This window comes from Cherax quadricarinatus, chromosome 82 (assembly GCF_038502225.1).
Source record: "Cherax quadricarinatus isolate ZL_2023a chromosome 82, ASM3850222v1, whole genome shotgun sequence".
Taxonomy (NCBI): Eukaryota; Metazoa; Arthropoda; class Malacostraca; order Decapoda; family Parastacidae; genus Cherax; species Cherax quadricarinatus.
The window spans coordinates 12,601,301-12,620,076 of NC_091373.1; the positions used below are offsets into that span (position 1 = coordinate 12,601,301).

At 39.8% G+C, this 18,776-nt stretch overlaps 1 protein-coding gene across 1 annotated transcript in view; it reads left to right on the plus strand.

The window, feature by feature from the left end:
• Positions 1-18,776, plus strand: part of LOC128702906 (tuberin-like) — a 174,499-nt gene that overhangs the window by 85,280 nt on the left and 70,443 nt on the right. Inside the window, exons 15-18 of the mRNA XM_070102611.1 lie at positions 6,651-6,797; positions 12,664-12,850; positions 13,059-13,255; positions 18,193-18,261. Of these exons, the coding sequence (XP_069958712.1) occupies positions 6,651-6,797; positions 12,664-12,850; positions 13,059-13,255; positions 18,193-18,261 (600 nt within the window). The remainder of the gene's footprint in view (positions 1-6,650; positions 6,798-12,663; positions 12,851-13,058; positions 13,256-18,192; positions 18,262-18,776) is intronic.

An 18,776-nucleotide genomic window follows, 5' to 3' on the forward strand; every position in this document is an offset into this window, starting at 1 on the left:
ATATTAATCCATTCCTGAGAGCTCATCGTTAATGGAAATAATCGTTAGTCAAGTTAATTTTCCCCATAAGAAATATTGGAAATCAAATTAATCCGTGCAAGACTCCCCAAAGTATTGAAAAAAAAAAAATTTTGCCACATGAAATATTAATTTTAATACACACAAACTGAAGAAGACATGCACAGTTACATGACACTTACCTGTATTGAAGATCTGGTGATGATTGATGGGATGAGAGGAGGGGAGACCGTTGATCTTCATAGTGTTTAGAAGGGGAATCCCCTTCCATTAGCACTTGAGGTAGCAAGTCTTTTTCTGGGGTTACTTCCCTTGTTCTTTTAATGCCACTAGGACCAGCTTCAGAGTCACTGGACTTCTGTCGCACAACATATCTGTCCATAGATACCTGTACCTCTCGTTCCTTTATGACTTTCCTAAAGTGGTTCACAACATTGTCAGTGTACAGGTTGCCAACACGGCTTGCAGTAGCTGTGTCAGGGTGATTTTCATCCAAAAAGGTTTGCACTTCATGCCACTTTGCACACATTTCCTTAATCTTAGAAGTAGGCAACTTCTTCAATTTCTCTATCCCCTCCTCCGAAGCAGTTTCCTCAGGTCTGGCCTCTTGCTGTTCAAGATGATCTAGCAGCTCATCAGTGGTTAGTTCTTCATTGTCCTCCTCCACCAGCTCTTCCACATCCTCCCCACTAACCTCCAACCCCAAGGACTTCCCCAATGCCACAATGGATTCCTCAACTGGCATAGGATTCTCAGGGTTAGCCTCAAACCCTTCACAATCCCTTTTGTCTACACATTCTGGCCACAGTTTTTTCCAAGCAGAGTTCAAGGTCCTCTTAGTCACTTCCTCCCAAGCCTTACCTATAATGTTTACACAATTGAGGATGGTAAAATGATCTTTCCAAAACTCTTAGAGTCAGTTGAGTTTCTGAGGTCACTACAAAGCACCTTTCAAACATAGCTTTTGTGTACAGTTTCTTGAAGTTGGAAATGACCTGCTGGTCCATGGGCTGCAGGAGTGGTATTAGGAGGCAAAAACTTCACCTTAATGAAGCTCATGTCCCTAGAAAGTCGCTCTGCCAAGTCTGAAGGATGACCAGGAGCATTGTCTAATACCAGGAGGCACTTAAGGTCTAATTTCTTTTCAATTAGGTAATGTTGTAACCAGTCATAGAAAAAGTCCCTAGTGACCCATGCCTTACTGTTTGCCCTCCACAGCACACACAAATTAGCCTTGACGACATTGTTTTTCCTGAGTGATACACCAATAAAGGCTTCACTTTGCAATCACCACTAGCATTGGCACACATCAACAGAGTAAGCCTGTCTTTCATAGGCTTATGTCCTGGGAGTGCCTTTTCCTCCTGAGTAATGTAGGTCCTGCTTGGCATTTTCTTCCCAAACAGGCCTGTTTCGTCACAATTAAACACTTGTTCAGGTTTCAGTCCTTCACTGTCTTATGTACTCCTTGAATTCCTGCACATATTTTTCAGCTGCTTTGTGGTCCAAACTGGCAGCCTCACCATGCCTTATCACACTATGAATGCCACTACGCTTCTTAAATCTCTCAAACCAACCTTTGCTGGCCTTAAATTCACTCACATCACTAGTTGCTGGCATTTTTTTAATTAAATCGTCATGCAACTTCCTAGCCTTTTCACATATGATCGCTTGACAGATGCTATCTCCTGCTATCTGTTTCTCGTTTATCCACACCAACAAAAAAAAAATAATAAGAGTCTCTCAACATCTTCTACCGCTTGCGATCTCAGTTTCGAAAACATAGTTGCACCTTTGGCAAGAACAGCTTCCTTGATTGCCGTTTTCTTGCCCACAATAGTAGCGATGGTTGATTGGGTTTTATTATACAACCTGACCAGCTCAGAGACACGCACTCCACTTTCATACTTAGCAATGATCTCTTTCTTCATCTCCATAGTAATTCTCACCCTTTTTGCTGTAGGGTTGACACTAGAAGCTTTCTTGTGGCCCATGGTGAGTTATTTTGCAGGTGCAATCACTACAAAGGGTGTGATAATATGAAATGTTCCAGTTGTATGTTTGGAAGCGACCGCGGTGGCTGGCTTGTAAACACTGGCACCCACGGGACAAGTGAGGCGCGCTCAGGCCAAAGTGGACGCGCCTCGTACGGAACGAATAGCGCTGGTCGGGTTTTTAAGCGCTAGTCGTGGCAAAATTTTTGCGTTAAAATGTATCGCTAGTCAGATTTATTGTTAATCGATGCCATCACTGGTTGAGGGTCCACTGTATATACAAGAGAAGAGGTTACTAACCCCTTGCTCCCGGCATTTTAGTCGCCTCTTATGACACGCATGGCTTATGGAGGAAGAATTCTGTTCCACTTCCCCATGGAGAAATTATCAGTTATAATAATAATGTAGGTATGTAGTCCACCCTAGGTAGTAGGTTTGTAGACAGCAACCGCCCAGGGAGGTACTACTGTCCTGCCAAGTGAGTGTAAAACGAAAGCCTGTAATTGTTTTACATGATGGTAGGATTGCTGGTGTCCTTTTTTTCTGTCTCATAAACATGCAAGATTTCAGGTACGTCTTGCTACTTCTACTTACACTTAGGTCATACTACACATACATGTTTTTTTTTTTTTTTTTTTTCAACAAGTCGGCCGTCTCCCACCGAGGCAGGGTGACCCAAAAAAGAAAGAAAATCCCCAAAAAGAAAATACTTTCATCATCATTCAACACTTTCACCACACTCGCACATTATCACTGTTTTTGCAGAGGTGCTCAGAATACAACAGTCTAGAAGCATACACATATAAAGATACACAACATATCCCTCCAAACTGCTTGTACATACATGTACAAGCATATATATACACAACCCTCTGGATTTTCTACTATTTTCTTTCTAGTTCTTGTTCTTGTTTATTTCCTCTTATCTCCATGGGGAAGTGGAACAGAATTCTTCCTCCGTAAGCCATGAGTGTTGTAAGAGGCGACTAAAATGCCGGGAGCAAGGGGCTAGTAACCCCTTCTCCTGTATAAATTACTAAATTTAAAAAGAGAAACTTTTTGTTTTTCTTTTTGGGCCACCCTGCCTCGGTGGGATGCGGTCGGTTTGTTGAAAAAAAAAAAATGTAGTCCACCTGGGTTACATACCTACACCTACCTACATAGCATGTCTATATGCTATGTAATGTGTTTCTTAAGTAGAGGGTGTGGTAGGTAACAGGTGTAAATGATAATGGGAGCCCTTTGATTGAACTTTGTATAGAAAGGGGTTTAGTTATAGGTAATACATATTATAAATGTATACACGATATGATGTAGGGCGAAATGACAGTAGTTTGTTGGATTATGTATTGGTAGATAAAAGACTGTTGAGTAGACTTCAGGATGTACATGTTTATAGAGGGGCCACAGATATATCAGATCACTTTCCAGTTGTAGCTACACTGAGAGTAAAAGGTAGATACAAGGAGAATAGAAGCATCAGGGAAGAGAGAGGTGAAGGTTTATAAACTAAAAGAGGAGGCAGTTAGGGTAAGATATAAACAGCTATTGGAGGATAGATGGGCTAATGAGAGCATAGGCAATGGGGTCGAAGAGGTATGGGGTAGTTTAAAAATGTATAGATCAGCAGAATACAGAAATGGACTAGCATATGAGAAGTTTTTACAAAGTAGAATGATGCAAGGAGGGAAGAGTATATATTAAGAGAGTGGTGAAGCAATGTGCAAATGAGAGAGTGGGTGAGATGTTATCAACAAATTTTGTTGAAAATAAGAAAAAGTTTTGGAGTGAGATTAACAAGTTAAGAAAGCCTAGAGAACAAATGGATTTGTCAGTTAAAAATAGGAGAGGAGACTTATTAAATGGAGAGTTAGAGGTATTGGGAAGATGGAGGGAATATTTTGAGGAATTGTTAAATGTTGATGAAGATAGGGAAGCTGTGATTTCGTGTATAGGGCAAGGAGGAATAACATCTTGTAGGAGTGAGGAAGAGCCAGTTGTGAGTGTGGGGGAAGTTCGTGAAGCAGTAGTAAAATGAAAGGGGGTCAGGCAGCCGGGATTGATGGGATAAAGATAGAAATGTTAAAAGCAGGTGGGGATATAGTTTTGGAGTGGTTGGTGCAATTATTTAATAAATGTATGGAAGAGGGTAAGGTACCTAGGGATTGGCAGAGAGCATGCATAGTTCCTTTGTATAAAGGCAAAGGGGATAAAAGAGAGTGCAAAAATTATAGGGGGATAAGTCTGTTGAGTGTACCTGGTAAAGTGTATGGTAGAGTTATAATTGAAAGAATTAAGAGTAAGACGGAGAATAGGATAGCAGATGAACAAGGAGGCTTTAGGAAAGGTAGGGGGTGTGTGGACCAGGTGTTTACAGTGAAACATATAAGTGAACAGTATTTAGATAAGGCTAAAGAGGTCTTTGTGGCATTTATGGATTTGGAAAAGGCGTATGACATAGTGTATAGGTTACTGAAAGCAGTGAAGAGTTTTTACGAGGATAGTGAGGCTCAAGGAATGTATGAAAGTATAGTAGTACCAACACTCTTATATGGATGTGAAGCTTGGGTGGTAAATGCAGCAGCGAGGAGACGGTTGGAGGCAGTGGAGATGTCCTGTCTAAGGGCAATGTGTGGTGTAAATATTATGCAGAAAATTCGGAGTGTGGAAATTAGGAGAAGGTGTGGAGTTAATAAAAGCATTAGTCAGAGGGCAGAAGAGGGGTTGTTGAGGTGGTTTGGTCATTTAGAGAGAATGGATCAAAGTAGAATGACATGGAAAGCATATAAATCTATAGGGGAAGGAAAGAGGGGTAGGGGTCATCCTCGAAAGGGTTGGAAAGAGGGGGTAAAGGAGGTTTTGTGGGTGAGGGGCTTGGACTTCCAGCAAGCGTGCATGAGCGTGTTAGATAGGAGTGAATGGAGACGAATGATACTTGGGACCTGACGATCTGTTGGAGTGTGAGCAGGGTAATATTTAGTGAAGGGATTCAGGGAAACCGGTTATTTTCATATAGTCGGACTTGAGTCCTGGAAATGGGAAGTACAATGCCTGCACTTTAAAGGAGGGGTTTGGGATATTGGCAGTTTGGAGGGATATGTTGTGTATCTCTATACGTATATGCTTCTAAACTGTTATATTCTGAGCACCTCTGCAAAAGCAGTGATAATGTGTGAGTGTGGTGAAAGTGTTGAATGATGATGAAAGTATTTTCTTTTTGGGGATTTTCTTTCTTTTTTTTGGGTCACCCTGCCTCGGTGGGAGACGACCGACTTGTTGAAAAAAAAAAAAAAAGAAAAAAAAAAAAAAAAAAAGAAGGGAGATGTACTCACAGAGGATGTAAACAAACCGGGTGGCACGCGCCGTAATTGAAAGACCGCTTGCCGTATTGAAAGTTTTGGTCATAATTTGAAATCGCCATATTAGCGAAATACCGTAAGGCAAAATACCGTAAAGCTGGGCCCTACTGGACTTTATAAACCGTACAGCTCAACTCAAAGTAAAATTCTTAACAGTAACAGTGCATGAAAGATTTAAATATTCTTTCCAAAGCTGCAATTAGGTTGACATTTTTAAAGAAACAGAGTACTGTGCTTCATTTCCAGTGCAAGCATGCATGATTTTCCTCTTGTTTGTATCTTATACAGCCTCTCTTAACAACAGTGTTCTGTTCTGTAGGTGAAATGTCTTGGGTAGAAAATATAGAGAGATCTTTTACTGCTCATGATAAATCTGTAAATTATCTCAATTACTGGGCTGCCTTAAAGTGGCCAACAAGTCCACTTCTGAACTCATTTACTTCCTCCATACTCCCTCCTTCCAAACTGATATCCAATATTTTATTACCTAATTTTTTTGTTATTCTCATCCAGTTTCTCTTTCTTATGTTCACTTTAACTTTTTTTTCATTCCCTCCCAAATTTGTCTGCCAACCTTTGCACCTTCGCTTCAGAATCTCCCAAAAGCACCTTGTCATCAACAAAAAGCAACTGTGACAACTCCCACTTTGTATTAGATTTTTATCTTATAATCTTACACCTCTCACTTCTTTTATAACTCTATAAATGTGTTAAATAATTATGGTGACATCACACATCCCTGTCCAGGACCTACTTTTACTGGAAATGTAACCTTTATCACTTTCTGATACTGAGAGAGATGAATGTGGGTCTCATACTGAGAAATATGAATGTGGAAAGGCAGGATTTGCTTAGCAAGCATATACATGTATGTATAGTTCAGTTGAGAAAATAGAAAGAGAAGACAAAATCAATTTGTCAGTGAATAGGACTGTGTAAAAGATAGAGAAAATGTAGCAGACCTTCAAATGTTGCTGCATTGTATGCATGGTTTAAGAAAAGAATGATCTCAAGCCAGGCTGTTGGAGTTGAAGAACCCTTGAAATAGGTCAAAGATATCATTGAAATAAAAGGACACCCTCTTTTCTTTTCCTAGTATTGTTTTTCCATGAACTAAAATCAACTACAGTACTGCTGCACCTTCTTATATAATAAGAATTTCCATCCGTGTTGTGTGACAGAAATGATCATCTCTTGTCAAATTTCAAATAGGTTTTAAAATTAATAAATTTATGTAATTTAAAATGTGTACTTTTTAAATGGTTTGTTTCTTTGACAGATTACAGAGAAATCTTTAGGTTTACCTGAGTCCCTATACAACACACCAGCCAAATTTACTCGGACAGATTTTCAGAGCTTTGTGTTCCCAGTGCTGGCAACTCTAGCATCATACCACATGCACATGGAATCAGTCATTCAACAAAAGGTATAGTATATCACTCTACTGTGCCTTCCTTCTCCCTTTTCTTATTTATTTTTTGTCTTTAATGTCTGACACTATGTATATTAGTTTCTTATAATACTAGAGGTGTTTCAAGGTGTTTTAGTATAGTACAGGTCTCCCGCAACATTCGCAAGGGTTAGGGGATCAAGAGCCTCGTGAATGTTTGGTGCCCCAATATATTATAGGGAAATATAATACAGTACTGCTTCCTTAACCTATTGAACTGTGAACAATCACAAAACACGTGAAAACGTCGTAAAATATTGTACTAGTGCCAGCCCTTTAGTAAAGAAGGTGAAAAAGACTATTGAATTCAAGAAAGAACTCACAGCAGAGTACCAGAGTGGAGCAAGAAGAGAGAGGGGAGAATGTGCCTTCTTCAGTGATTCTATGATATGTATGAAACTAAAGCAGCACAAATCGATGAAGGCTATAGCGCCAGCCAGAGATGAAGTGTAGCATTAACAATGTATCAAGTAAGTTAAGCAATTAATCAATAGAAAAAGGACAGCACGAACCTAACTCCTCCAATGTTGTTGGAGTTATATAGGGTGACTGACAGCACTGCCGTCTCTAGTCTCTACCGCCTCTACTGCTGCCTCCACCACCACTATGTACGGCTTATGTCTCAGTGGCCCTTATACACCCAACAACAACAACAGCAACACTCGTGACATACTTAATGATGTATTTTATTCATTCTAGAGTATTTGTCATGTTTCTATGTTATTAATATTGTTTATTATGTCATTTTAGATGAACTGTGATAGATAAATAAGCCGTAGAGTTGATATTAGTGTCACATTGAAGGACTATCTTGTCCTATCTCCAAACACACACTGCCACCACCACAATTCCTAATACGTATATGTAATGGCATATTTTAAATATGATTGGGCAGCTGGGAATTCGCTCATGTTCGAAGCCTGCAAAAATGGAAAACGCGAATGTCGAGGGAGACCTGTATTTAAAAAATGGTTAGATGCTTAGCCCAATATATCCTGCATGAAATCTTCTTTCAAAAAGAAAAACAAAAGTTTCTATTTTTAAATTTAGTATTTTATACAGAAGGGGTTACTAGCCCCTTGCTCCCGGCATTTTAGTCACCTCTTACGACATTTATGGCTTATGGAGGAAGAATTCTGTTCTACTTCCCCATGGAGATAACAGGAAATAAATAAGAACAAGAACTAGTAAGAAGATAGAAGAAAACCCAGAGGGGTGTGTATATATATATATACTTGTACATGTATGTGTAGTGTGACCTAAGTGTAAGTAGTAGTAGCAAGACGTACCTGAAATCTTGTATGTTTATGAGACAGAAAAAGACACCAGCAATCCTACCATCATGTAAATCCTGTAATTGTTTTACATGATGGTAGGATTGCTGGTGTCTTTTTCTGTCTCATAAACATACAAGATTTCAGGTACGTCTTGCTACTACTACTTACACTTAGGTCACACTACACATACATGTACAAGTATATATATACACACACCCCTCTGGGTTTTCTTCTATTTTCTTACTAGTTCTTGTTCTTATTTATTTCCTGTTATCTCCATGGGGAAGTGGATCAGAATTCTTCCTCCATAAGCCATGCGTATTGTAAGAGGCGACTAAAATGCCAGGAGCAAGGGGCTAGTAACCCCTTCTCCTGTATATATTACTAAATGTAAAAGGAGAAACTTTTGTTTTTCCTTTTGGGCCACCCCACCTCAGTAGGATACGGCCGATGCGTTGAAAGAAAGAAAGAAAGAACATGCATGTGTAGTGTGACCTAAGTGCAAGACGTACCTGAAATCTTGCATGCTTATGAGACGGAAAAAAGATACCAGCAATCCTATCATTATGTAAAATAAGTATAGGCTTCCATTTTACACTCACTTGGCAGGATGGTAGTACAGTGGACCCCCGGTTAACGATTTTAATCCGTGCAAGAGGGGTAATTGTTATGCGAAATAATCGTTATGTGAATGAATTTTCCCCATAAGAAATAATGGAAATAAAATTAATCCGTGCAAGACACCCAAAAGTATGAAAAAAAATTTTTTTTTACCACATGAAATATTAATTTTAATACACACAAACTGAAAAAGGCATGCACACTTACATGACACTTACTTTTATTGAAGATCTGGTGATGATTGATGGGATGGGAGGAGGGGAGAGAGTGTGTTAGTGTTTAGAAGGGGAATCCCCTTCCATTAGGACTTGAGGTAGTAAGTCCTTTTCTGGGGTTACTTCCCTTCTTCTTTTAATGCCACTAGGGCCAGCTTCAGAGTCACTGGACTTCTTTCGCACAAGATATCTGTCCATAGTGGCCTGTACCTCTCGTTCCTTTATCACTTCCCTAAAGTGTTTCACAACATTGTCAGTGTACAGGTTGCCAACACGGCTTGCAATAGCTGTGTGAGGGTGATTTTCATCCATGAAGGTTTGCACTTCAAGCCACTTTGCACAGATTTCCTTTATCTTTGTAGTAGGCAACTTCTTCAATTTCTCTCTCCCCTCCTCTGAACCAGTTTCCCCAGGTCTGGCCTCTTGCTCTTGAAGTTGATCTATCAGCTCATCAGTGGTTAGTTCTTCATTGTCCTCCTCCACCAACTCTTCCACATCCTCCCCACTAACCTCCAACCCCAAGGACTTTCCCAATGCCACAATGGATTCCTCAACTGGCACAGGATTCTCAGGGTTAGCCTCAAACCCTTCAAAATCCCTTTTGTCTACACATTCTGGCCACAGTTTCTTCCAAGCAGAGTTCAAGGTCCTCTTAGTCACTTCCTCCCAAGCCTTACCTATAAGGTTTACACAATTGAGGATATTAAAGTGATCTCTCCAAAACTCTCTTAGAGTCAGTTGAGTTTCTGAGGTCATTACAAAGCACCTTTCAAACAGAGCTTTTGTGTACAGTTTCTTGAAGTTGGAAATAACCTGCTGGTCCATGGGCTGCAGGAGAGGAATGGTATTAGGAGGCAAAAACTTCACCTTAATGAAGCTCATGTCCCCATAAAGTCGCTCTGCCACGTCTGTAGGATGACCAGGGGCATTGTCTAACACCAGGAGGCACTTAAGTTCTAATTTCTTTTCAGTTAGGTAATCTTTCACATTGGGGGCAAATGCATGGTGTAACCAGTTATAGAAAAATTCCCTAGTGACCCATGCCTTACTGTTTGCCCTCCACAGCACACACAAATTATCCTTGAGGACATTCTTTTGCCTGAACGCTCTGGGAGTTTCAGAGTGATACACTAATAAAGGCTTCACTTTGCAATCACCAGTAGCATTGGCACACATGAGAAGAGTAAGCCTGTCTTTCATAGGCTTATGTCCTGGGAGTGCCTTTTCCTCCTGAGTAATGTAGGTCCTGCTTGGCATTTTCTTCCAGAACAGGCCTGTTTCATCACAATTAAACACTTGTTCAGGTTTCAGTCCTTCAGTTTCTATGTACTCCTTGAATTCCTGCACATATTTTTCAGCCGCTTTGTGGTCCGAACTGGCAGCCTCACCATGCCTTATCACACTATGGATGCCACTACGCTTCTTAAATCTCTCAAACCAACCTTTGCTGGCCTTAAATTCACTCACATCATCACTAGTTGCAGGCATTTTTTTAATTAAATCGTCATGCAACTTCCTAGCCTTTTCACATATGATCGCTTGAGAGACGCTATCTCCTGCTAGCTGTTTTTCATTTATCCACACCAATAAGAGTCTCTCAACATCTTCCATCACTTGCGATCTTTGTTTCGAAAACACAGTTAAACCTTTGGCAAGAACAGCTTCCTTGATTGTCTTTTTGGTGCCCACAATAGTAGCGATGGTTGATTGGGGTTTCTTGTACAAGTTGACTAGGTCGGCGATACGCACTCCACTTTCATACTTATCAATGATCTCTTTCTTCATTTCAATGGGTATTCTTACCCTTATTGGTGTACGGTTGGCACTAGAAGCTTTCTTGGGGCCCATGGTCACTTATTTTCCAGAAACACCACCGAAAACACTGTAATAATACGAAATATTCCGAGTGTATGCTTGGATGTTAGCGCGGAGGCTGGCTGGTAAACAATGGCACGGGCGGCACATGTGAGGCTGGCTGAGGGCGCACATTGGACGCGTCTCGGACGAAAATCGGTGAGCGGGTTTTTAATCGGTATGCGCGGCAAAAATTTTGCGATTAAAGTAAGCGGTATGCGAAATAATCGCTATGTGATGCCATCGTTATGCGGGGGTCCACTGTACCTCCCTGGGTGCTTGCTGTCTACCAACCTACTACCTAAACCCTGCATGAAATATACAGTCTAAATAAGATAGCACAAATAATTATTTATCCTTATTTTTATTGTTTTTGTCTTATGACACTATGCACAAGGAACTCATAGGATATTAAAATTGATTCAGGTTATGATACCTTTCAGTTTATGGAAACATGTCACGTCTAATTTTCTTTGGTTCTCTGGGTTAAAAATGTACATATGCTGTAAGGTACAGTATTTTATATGTACTCTTATTATGTTTGTTTATTATGTTTGTGCTCTGAAGAAACTAGAAAGAAGTATCAGGAAGTATCACACCTCATGAGTGTGATACCTCTTGAAACATAGAAATAAGTCACATTGACTCTCTTAGGTTATCCTGGGTTAAAAATATATACAGTGGAACCTTGGTTTTAGTGATTAATTCGTTCGAAAAAGTCTGACGATAAACCGAATTGTACGAAAACTGAAGCAATATTTCCCATAAGAAATAATGTAAGTCCAATGTAAAACTATAGTTTTACATACAAACTAGGTCATAAGAAAACCGAGGTTCCACTGTATATCATGTAGGTACTTTTTATGTTCCTATGTGTTTTTTCAAAACACAATGCACAAAGAAAATCTTTTGATATGACAATTGTTTCAGAGTTTTTTTTAATTCTCAAAACATGAAAATAAGCTCCATTGACTTACTTGGGTCATCCTGGGTGAAAAATATACATACATATGCTGCCACATACTTTTATGTGCCCATAACATGTGTGTGCCCTCAAGACCATTGTAAACAGTATACAAATACTATATACACAAGCCAAAATTAAGAAACTTGTATAGATGCAGTGATGCTTGTCTCACATCTTGTTTATATGTTCTACTGTTGTAGGTTAGGTTAGGTAAGGTTCGTCAGGAAACAGGACAAATGTTTCCTGACGTGGGTCTTAGTCAGATGATGACCCGCCTTTGGAGCTTTGGTCATCTGGCCGAGGCCTTCCGCTGGCTTACCAGTCCACCACTTTAAAAATTATGATATAATTATCTTCTACTGTTGTATAATCTAAGCATACAAATTGGCAGGACACAAAAATGATTGAGATGAAGTATAAAATAGCAGCTGGCAGCAAATTTGTGGCCTACAAAAATTCACATTTATATGTCAGGCACAAAAAAAAAAGCTCCTGCATATGTACAACAAATGTCATGCATAATTTAAGGGTTAATATTGATACAAGAAATTATCAGAATAGAGAGATTTGGGTGGTGGAATGCCATTATGCCAGAAAAACATTGGATAATTGAAACTATTCACTGGCTCCTCATCAGCAAACAAAAGTTTGATAATTAAAATCAAACATGGCAGCCTATGAATTTGTACAGATAGACGGCATGTAGATGTTATCTGACTGCTGTAAGTCACATTTGGGGAAGGGAGAAATAGGAGTACTGTATACTTTAAATAAGACTGGGTTTTGAAATGAAATGAGGTGAGGTGGGATACAAACACTTAGCTTGTAAATTCAACTGCATAAAAAACTGTTCAGTTTATTAATGATTGGAGAATATTACCTGTAATTAGACTTTTATTTTTTTACAGGTAATCAAGTGTTTAGAATTAGGTGTACTAAGTCGGTGTGCAGGTCCATTCTGTGTGAGTGCCCTAACCTTGTGTGTGTTGGAGATGAGAGACTCAATGATCAGATTACTGCGAGAGGTTATGCTAAATCTTTCAAAAATCACTGCTACTGTTCAGAATGCACACCCAATCTTGGAGTTTCTTTCAAGTAAGTTTATATGATATACTACCATTTACTTCATGTAAAGCATAGGAATAAGACAGAATTATCCTATGTGCATATCATTAAGATAGAATAACTTTATTAGCATAATACATATGTTTGCAGATACAGCAGAATGATCACTTTTGTATGTAACATATTTTTAACAAACATCTTTTATACAAATTAATTTTTACATCAACAAATTTTTCAGCTCTTCTCCATTTGCCAAAAGTGTATGCAAGCTTCGTGTCTGACCAGTATATGTCAATATTCGCCATAGCCATACCGTACACAAATCCCTTCAAGTTCAATCACTACATTGTCTCTCTTGCCTACCACGTCATTGCTATGTGGTTCCTCAAGTGCCGATTGCCGTTCAGACGGGCATTTGTCTCTTTCATAGCTAAGGTAATTTGTGATATTTTCTTTATAGTTGTTAATTTACCTTGTAGCCACTGTACAGTACCTTACAAATAGTGACTATTATAAGTCAAGATAGGACCTTAAAATAATGGAAGAACAGATGCAAATATGTACAGATGCTCCTCGCTTTACGATGGTTCAACTTACGATATTTTGACTTTATGATGGTACAGTAGTGATGCACATTCATTAGTCAATGCTGGGATTCGAAGCATTCAAAGATCGTGTTACACTGCTCCTGGGTAGAAATGTTGCAGGTTTTAGTTATTTTTTTTTATTAACACATTGGCCGATGCCCACCAAGGCAGGGTGGCCCCGAAAAAGAAAAGCTTTCATCATCATTCACTCCATCACTGTCTTGCCAGAGGGGTGCTTTAAACTACAGTTATAAAACTGCAACATTAACACCCCTCCTTCAGAGTGCAGACACTGTACTTCCCATCTCCAGGACTCAAGTCCGGCCTACCGGTTTCCCTGAATTCCTTCATAAATGTTACTTTGCTCACACTCCAACAGCACGTCAAGTATTAAGAACCATTTGTCTCCATTCACTCCTATCAAATATGCTCACGCATGCTTGCTGGAAGTCCAAGCCCCTCGCACACAAAACCTCCTTTACTCCCTCCCTCCAACCCTTCCTAGGCCGACCCCTGCCCTGCCTTCCCTCCACTACAGATTTATACACTCTTGAAGTCATTCTGTTTTGTTCCATTCTCTCTACATGTCCAAACCACTTCAGCCCCTCCTCAGCCCTCTGGATAATAGTTTTGATAATCCCACACCTTCTCCTAATTTCCAAACTACGAATTCTCTGCATTATATTCACACCACATATTGCCCTCAGACATGACATCTCCACTGCCTCCATCCTCCTCCTCATTGCAACATTCATCACCCATGCTTCACACACATACAAGAGTGTTGGTACAACTATACTCTCATACATTTCCCTCTTTGCTTCCACCGACAAAGTTCTTTGTCTCCACAGACTCCTAAGTGCACCACTCACCCTTTTCCCCTCATCAATTCTGTGATTCACCGCATCCTTCATAGACCCATCTGCTGACACGTCCACTCCTACATATCTGAATACATTCACCTCCATACTCTCCCTCCAATCTGATATCCAATCTTTTGTCACCTAATCTTTTTGTTATCCTCATCACCTTACTCTTTCCTATATTCACTTTTAATTTTCTTCTTTTACATACCCTACCAAATTCATCCACCAACCTTTGCAACTTCTCTTCAGAATCTCCCAAAAGCACAGTGCCATCAGCAAAGAGCAATTGTGACAACTCTCACTTTGCTTTAGATTTTATCTTTTAACTCCACACCTCTTGCCAGACCCTCGCATTCACTTCTCTTACAACCCCATCTATAAATATATTGAACAACCACGGTGACATCACACATCCTTGTTTAAGGCCTACTTTTACTGGGAAATAATCTCCCTCTCTCCTACATACTCTAACCTGAGCCTCACTATCCTCGTAAAAACTCTTCACTGGTTTCAGTAACTTACCTCCTGTACCATACACCTGCAGCGTCTGCCACATTGCCCCCCAATCCACCCTGTCATATGCCTTTTCCAAATCCATAAATGTCACAAAAACCTCTTTACCCTTATATAAATACTGTTCACCTATATGTTTCACTGTAAACACTTGGTCTACACACCCCCTACCTCTCCTAAAGCCTCCTTGTTCATCTGCTATCCTACTCTCCGTCTTACTTTTAATTTTTTCAGTAATATCTCTACCATGCTCTTTACCAGGTATACTCATTTTTTTTTTTTTTAACAAGTCGGCCTTCTCCCACCAAGGCAGAGTGACCCAAAAAGAAAATTCTTTCAGCATCATCATTCAACACTTTCACCTCACTTACACATAATCACTGTTTTTGCAGAGGTGCTCAACACAACTGTTTAGAAGCATATACGTATAAAGATACACAACATATCCCTCCAACTGCTAATATCCCGAAACCCCTCCTTTAGAGTGCAGGCATTGTACTTCCCATTTCCAGGACTCAAGTCCGGCTATATAAAAATAACCGATTTCCCTGAATCCCTTCACTAAATATTACCCTGCTCACACTCCAACAGATCATCAGGTCCCAAATACCATTCGTCTCCATTCACTCCTATCAAACACGCTCATGCACGCCTGCTGGAAGTCCAAGCCCCTTGCCCACAAATCCTCCCTTACCCCTTCCATCCTTTTCAAGGACGACCCCCTACCCTGCCTTCCTTTCCCTACAGATTTAAATGCTCTCCATGTCATTCTACTTTGATCCATTCTCTCTAAATGGCCAAACCACCTCAACAACCCCTCTTCAGCTCTTTGACTAATACTTTTATTAATTCCACACCTTCTAATTTCCACACTCCAAATTTTCTGCATAATATTTACACCACACATTGCCCTTAGACAGGACATCTCCACTGCCTCCAACCGCCTCCTCGCTGCTGCATTCACAACCCAAGCTTCGCACCCATATAAGAGTGTTGGTATTACTATACTTTCATGCATTCCCTTCTTTGCCTCCATAGATAATGTTTTTTGTCTCCACATATACCTCAACGCACCACTCGCCTTTTTTCCCTCATCAATTCTATGATTAACCTCATCCTTCATAAATCCATCCGCCGACACGTCAACTCCCAAGTATCTGAAAACATTCACTTCTTCCATACTCCTCTTCCCCAATTTGATATCTAATTTTTCTTTATCTAAATCATTTGATACCCTCATCACCTTACTCTTTTCAATGTTCACTTTCAACTTTCTACCTTTACACACACTCCCAAACTCATCCACTAACCTTTGCAATTTTTTTTAGAATCTCCCATAAGCGCAGTATCATCAGCAATAAGCACTCTCTTTAATCCCCTTTGCGGATGAGCAAGGAAGTTTTAGAATGGGTAGGGGATGTGTAAATCAAGTGTTTACATTGAAGCATGTATTTTTTTTTTTTTCAACAAACCGGTTGTATCCATTCTATCAAATGAGACCAAGAAAACGAGAATAAAACCATAAATACTATACGAAAATAGACCACAAAGTCGGCATTTTAATTAAAAAGAACAGTCGGAGTTTTTTCTTTCCTCATTATGCACTGCGTGCTCCAGGATTTTTTTTATATGGTGCACACTGACCACACAGACCCATTCTCTCACGTGTGGGCCTACCAGCTTTCTCCTGCTTGATTTGAAGCCGCTAGAATTTATGAGTATATATACGTCAAACACGGTACCTCGTAAGACATATATATACGACCGAAACAGTCAAAGGGTTAATGTATTTATAGATGGGGTTATAAAAGAAGTAAATGCTAGGGTTTTAGGGAGAGGGGTGGGATTAAATTATGGGGAATCAAATACAAAATGGGAATTGACAGTTACTTTTTGCTGATGATACTGTGCTTATGGGAGATTCTAAAGAAAAATTGCAAAGGTTAGTGGATGAATTTGGGAGTGTGTGTGAAGGTAGAAAGTTGAAAGTGAACATAGAAAAGAGTAAGGTGATGAGGGTATCAAATGATTTAGATAAAGAAAAATTGGATATCAAATTCGGGAGGAGGAGTATGGAAGAAGTGAATGTTTTCAGATATTTGAGAGTTGACGTGTCAGCGGATGGATTTATGAAGGATGAGGTTAATCATAGAATTGATGAAGGAAAAAAGGCAAGTGGTGTGTTGAGGTATATGTGGAGACAAAAAACGTTATCTATGGAGGCAAAGAAGGGAATATATGACAGTATAGTAGTACCAACAGTCTTATATGGTTGTGAAGCTTGGGTTGTGAATGCCGCAGCAAGGAGGCGGTTGCAGGCAGTGTAGATGTCCTGTCTAAGGGCAATGTGTGGTGTGAATATTATGCAGAAAATTTGGAGTGTGGAAATTAGGAGAAGGTGTGGAGTTAATAAAAGTATTAAGCAGACGGCTGAAGAGGGTTGTTGAGGTGGTTTTGTCATTCAGAGAGAATGGATCAAAGTAAAATGACTTGGAGAGCGTATAAATCTGTAGGAGAAGGAAGGTGGGGTAGGGTTCGTCCTTGAAAAGGATGGAGGGAGGGGGTAAAGGAGGTTTTGTGGGAGAGGGGCTTGGATTTCCAGCAAGCGTGCATGAGCGTGTTAGATAGGAGTGAATGGAGACAAATGTATTTGGGACCTGATGAGCTACTGGAGTGTGAGCAGGGTAATATTTAGTGAAGGGATTCAGGGAAACCGGTTATTTTTATATAGCCAGACTTGAGTCCTGGAAATGGGAAGTACAATGCCTGTACTTTAAAGGAGGGGTTTGGAATATTGGCAGTTTGGAGGGGTATGTTGTGTATCTTTATACATATATGCTTCTAAGCTGTTGTATTCTGAGCACCTCTGTAAAAACAGTGATTATGTGTGAGTGAGGTGAAAGTGTTGAATGATGATGAAAGTATTTTCTTTTTGGGGATTTTCTTTCTTTTTTGGGTCACCCTGTCTCGGTGGGAGACGGCTGACTTGTTAAAAAAAAAAAATTATTTATTCATTTTTTTTATCGTATCATATTCATATTAAACTTAGCATATTTTCAACTTATAATGGGTTCTTTGAAACGTAATTCCATCGTAAGTTGAGCAGCACCTGTACTTATCAAGTGATATTTGTACAGAACAGAAAATTGGGAGAGGTGCTAAATGTTCTAATCTGATTTAATAATAAAAGTTTGAATTACAGTGGACCTTCACCTAACGATATTAATTGGTACCCAAGAACGAATATCGTTAGGCAAGTTTTTTAGCATTAGCCGAGGCAAAATGTTTGCGTTAAAATGTATCGTTAGGCGAATTTAACATTATGTGATGCGTTCGTTAGGCGAGGGTTCACTGTATATTGTAAAATACTGTATGAAAGTTATTTTTTTTTTTTACTTTGGCACAGAACTTGAGTATGATCCTGACGAATGAGGAGGCTGCCAACCAGAGAAGAAATGCCACTGCTAATGAACAGGTAGGATTGTAATGGTAGGTTAGATTTTTATTAATTTTTTTTTACGTACACTAGACCTTCATATTACACGTATTTATTTGGCACATTTTGTTTATTACACTACTGAAAAATTGCGGCATAATTTTATGCAACACTTCGTAAAATTAACTTTACACGGTTTGGTTTGTGGGAGGGGAAAAAATTTGAAGCGTCGCCCATGGGATATTTCCCTAGCTCAGGCCACCGCCTGGCTGTGAGTGAGACCACTATCTCCACAGGGCTGCATCTGGCTTCAAGGCAGCAAGGCATCACTTCACCTTACTTCTCTGTGGTAATGCATCGGGTGATTTCAAGTGTAAGCCTATGATTATTTACCGCTCTGAGAATCCTCATGCTTTGAAAGGTGCAGATAAAAACATAAAAACACCTTATCAGTAATTTGGAGGTCAAACCCCGGAACTCTCTCCAGGTCCAGTCCAGGTAATGGATGAGAGAAGAAATATTTATTGACTGGTTTAAGCAGCACTTTATTCCTG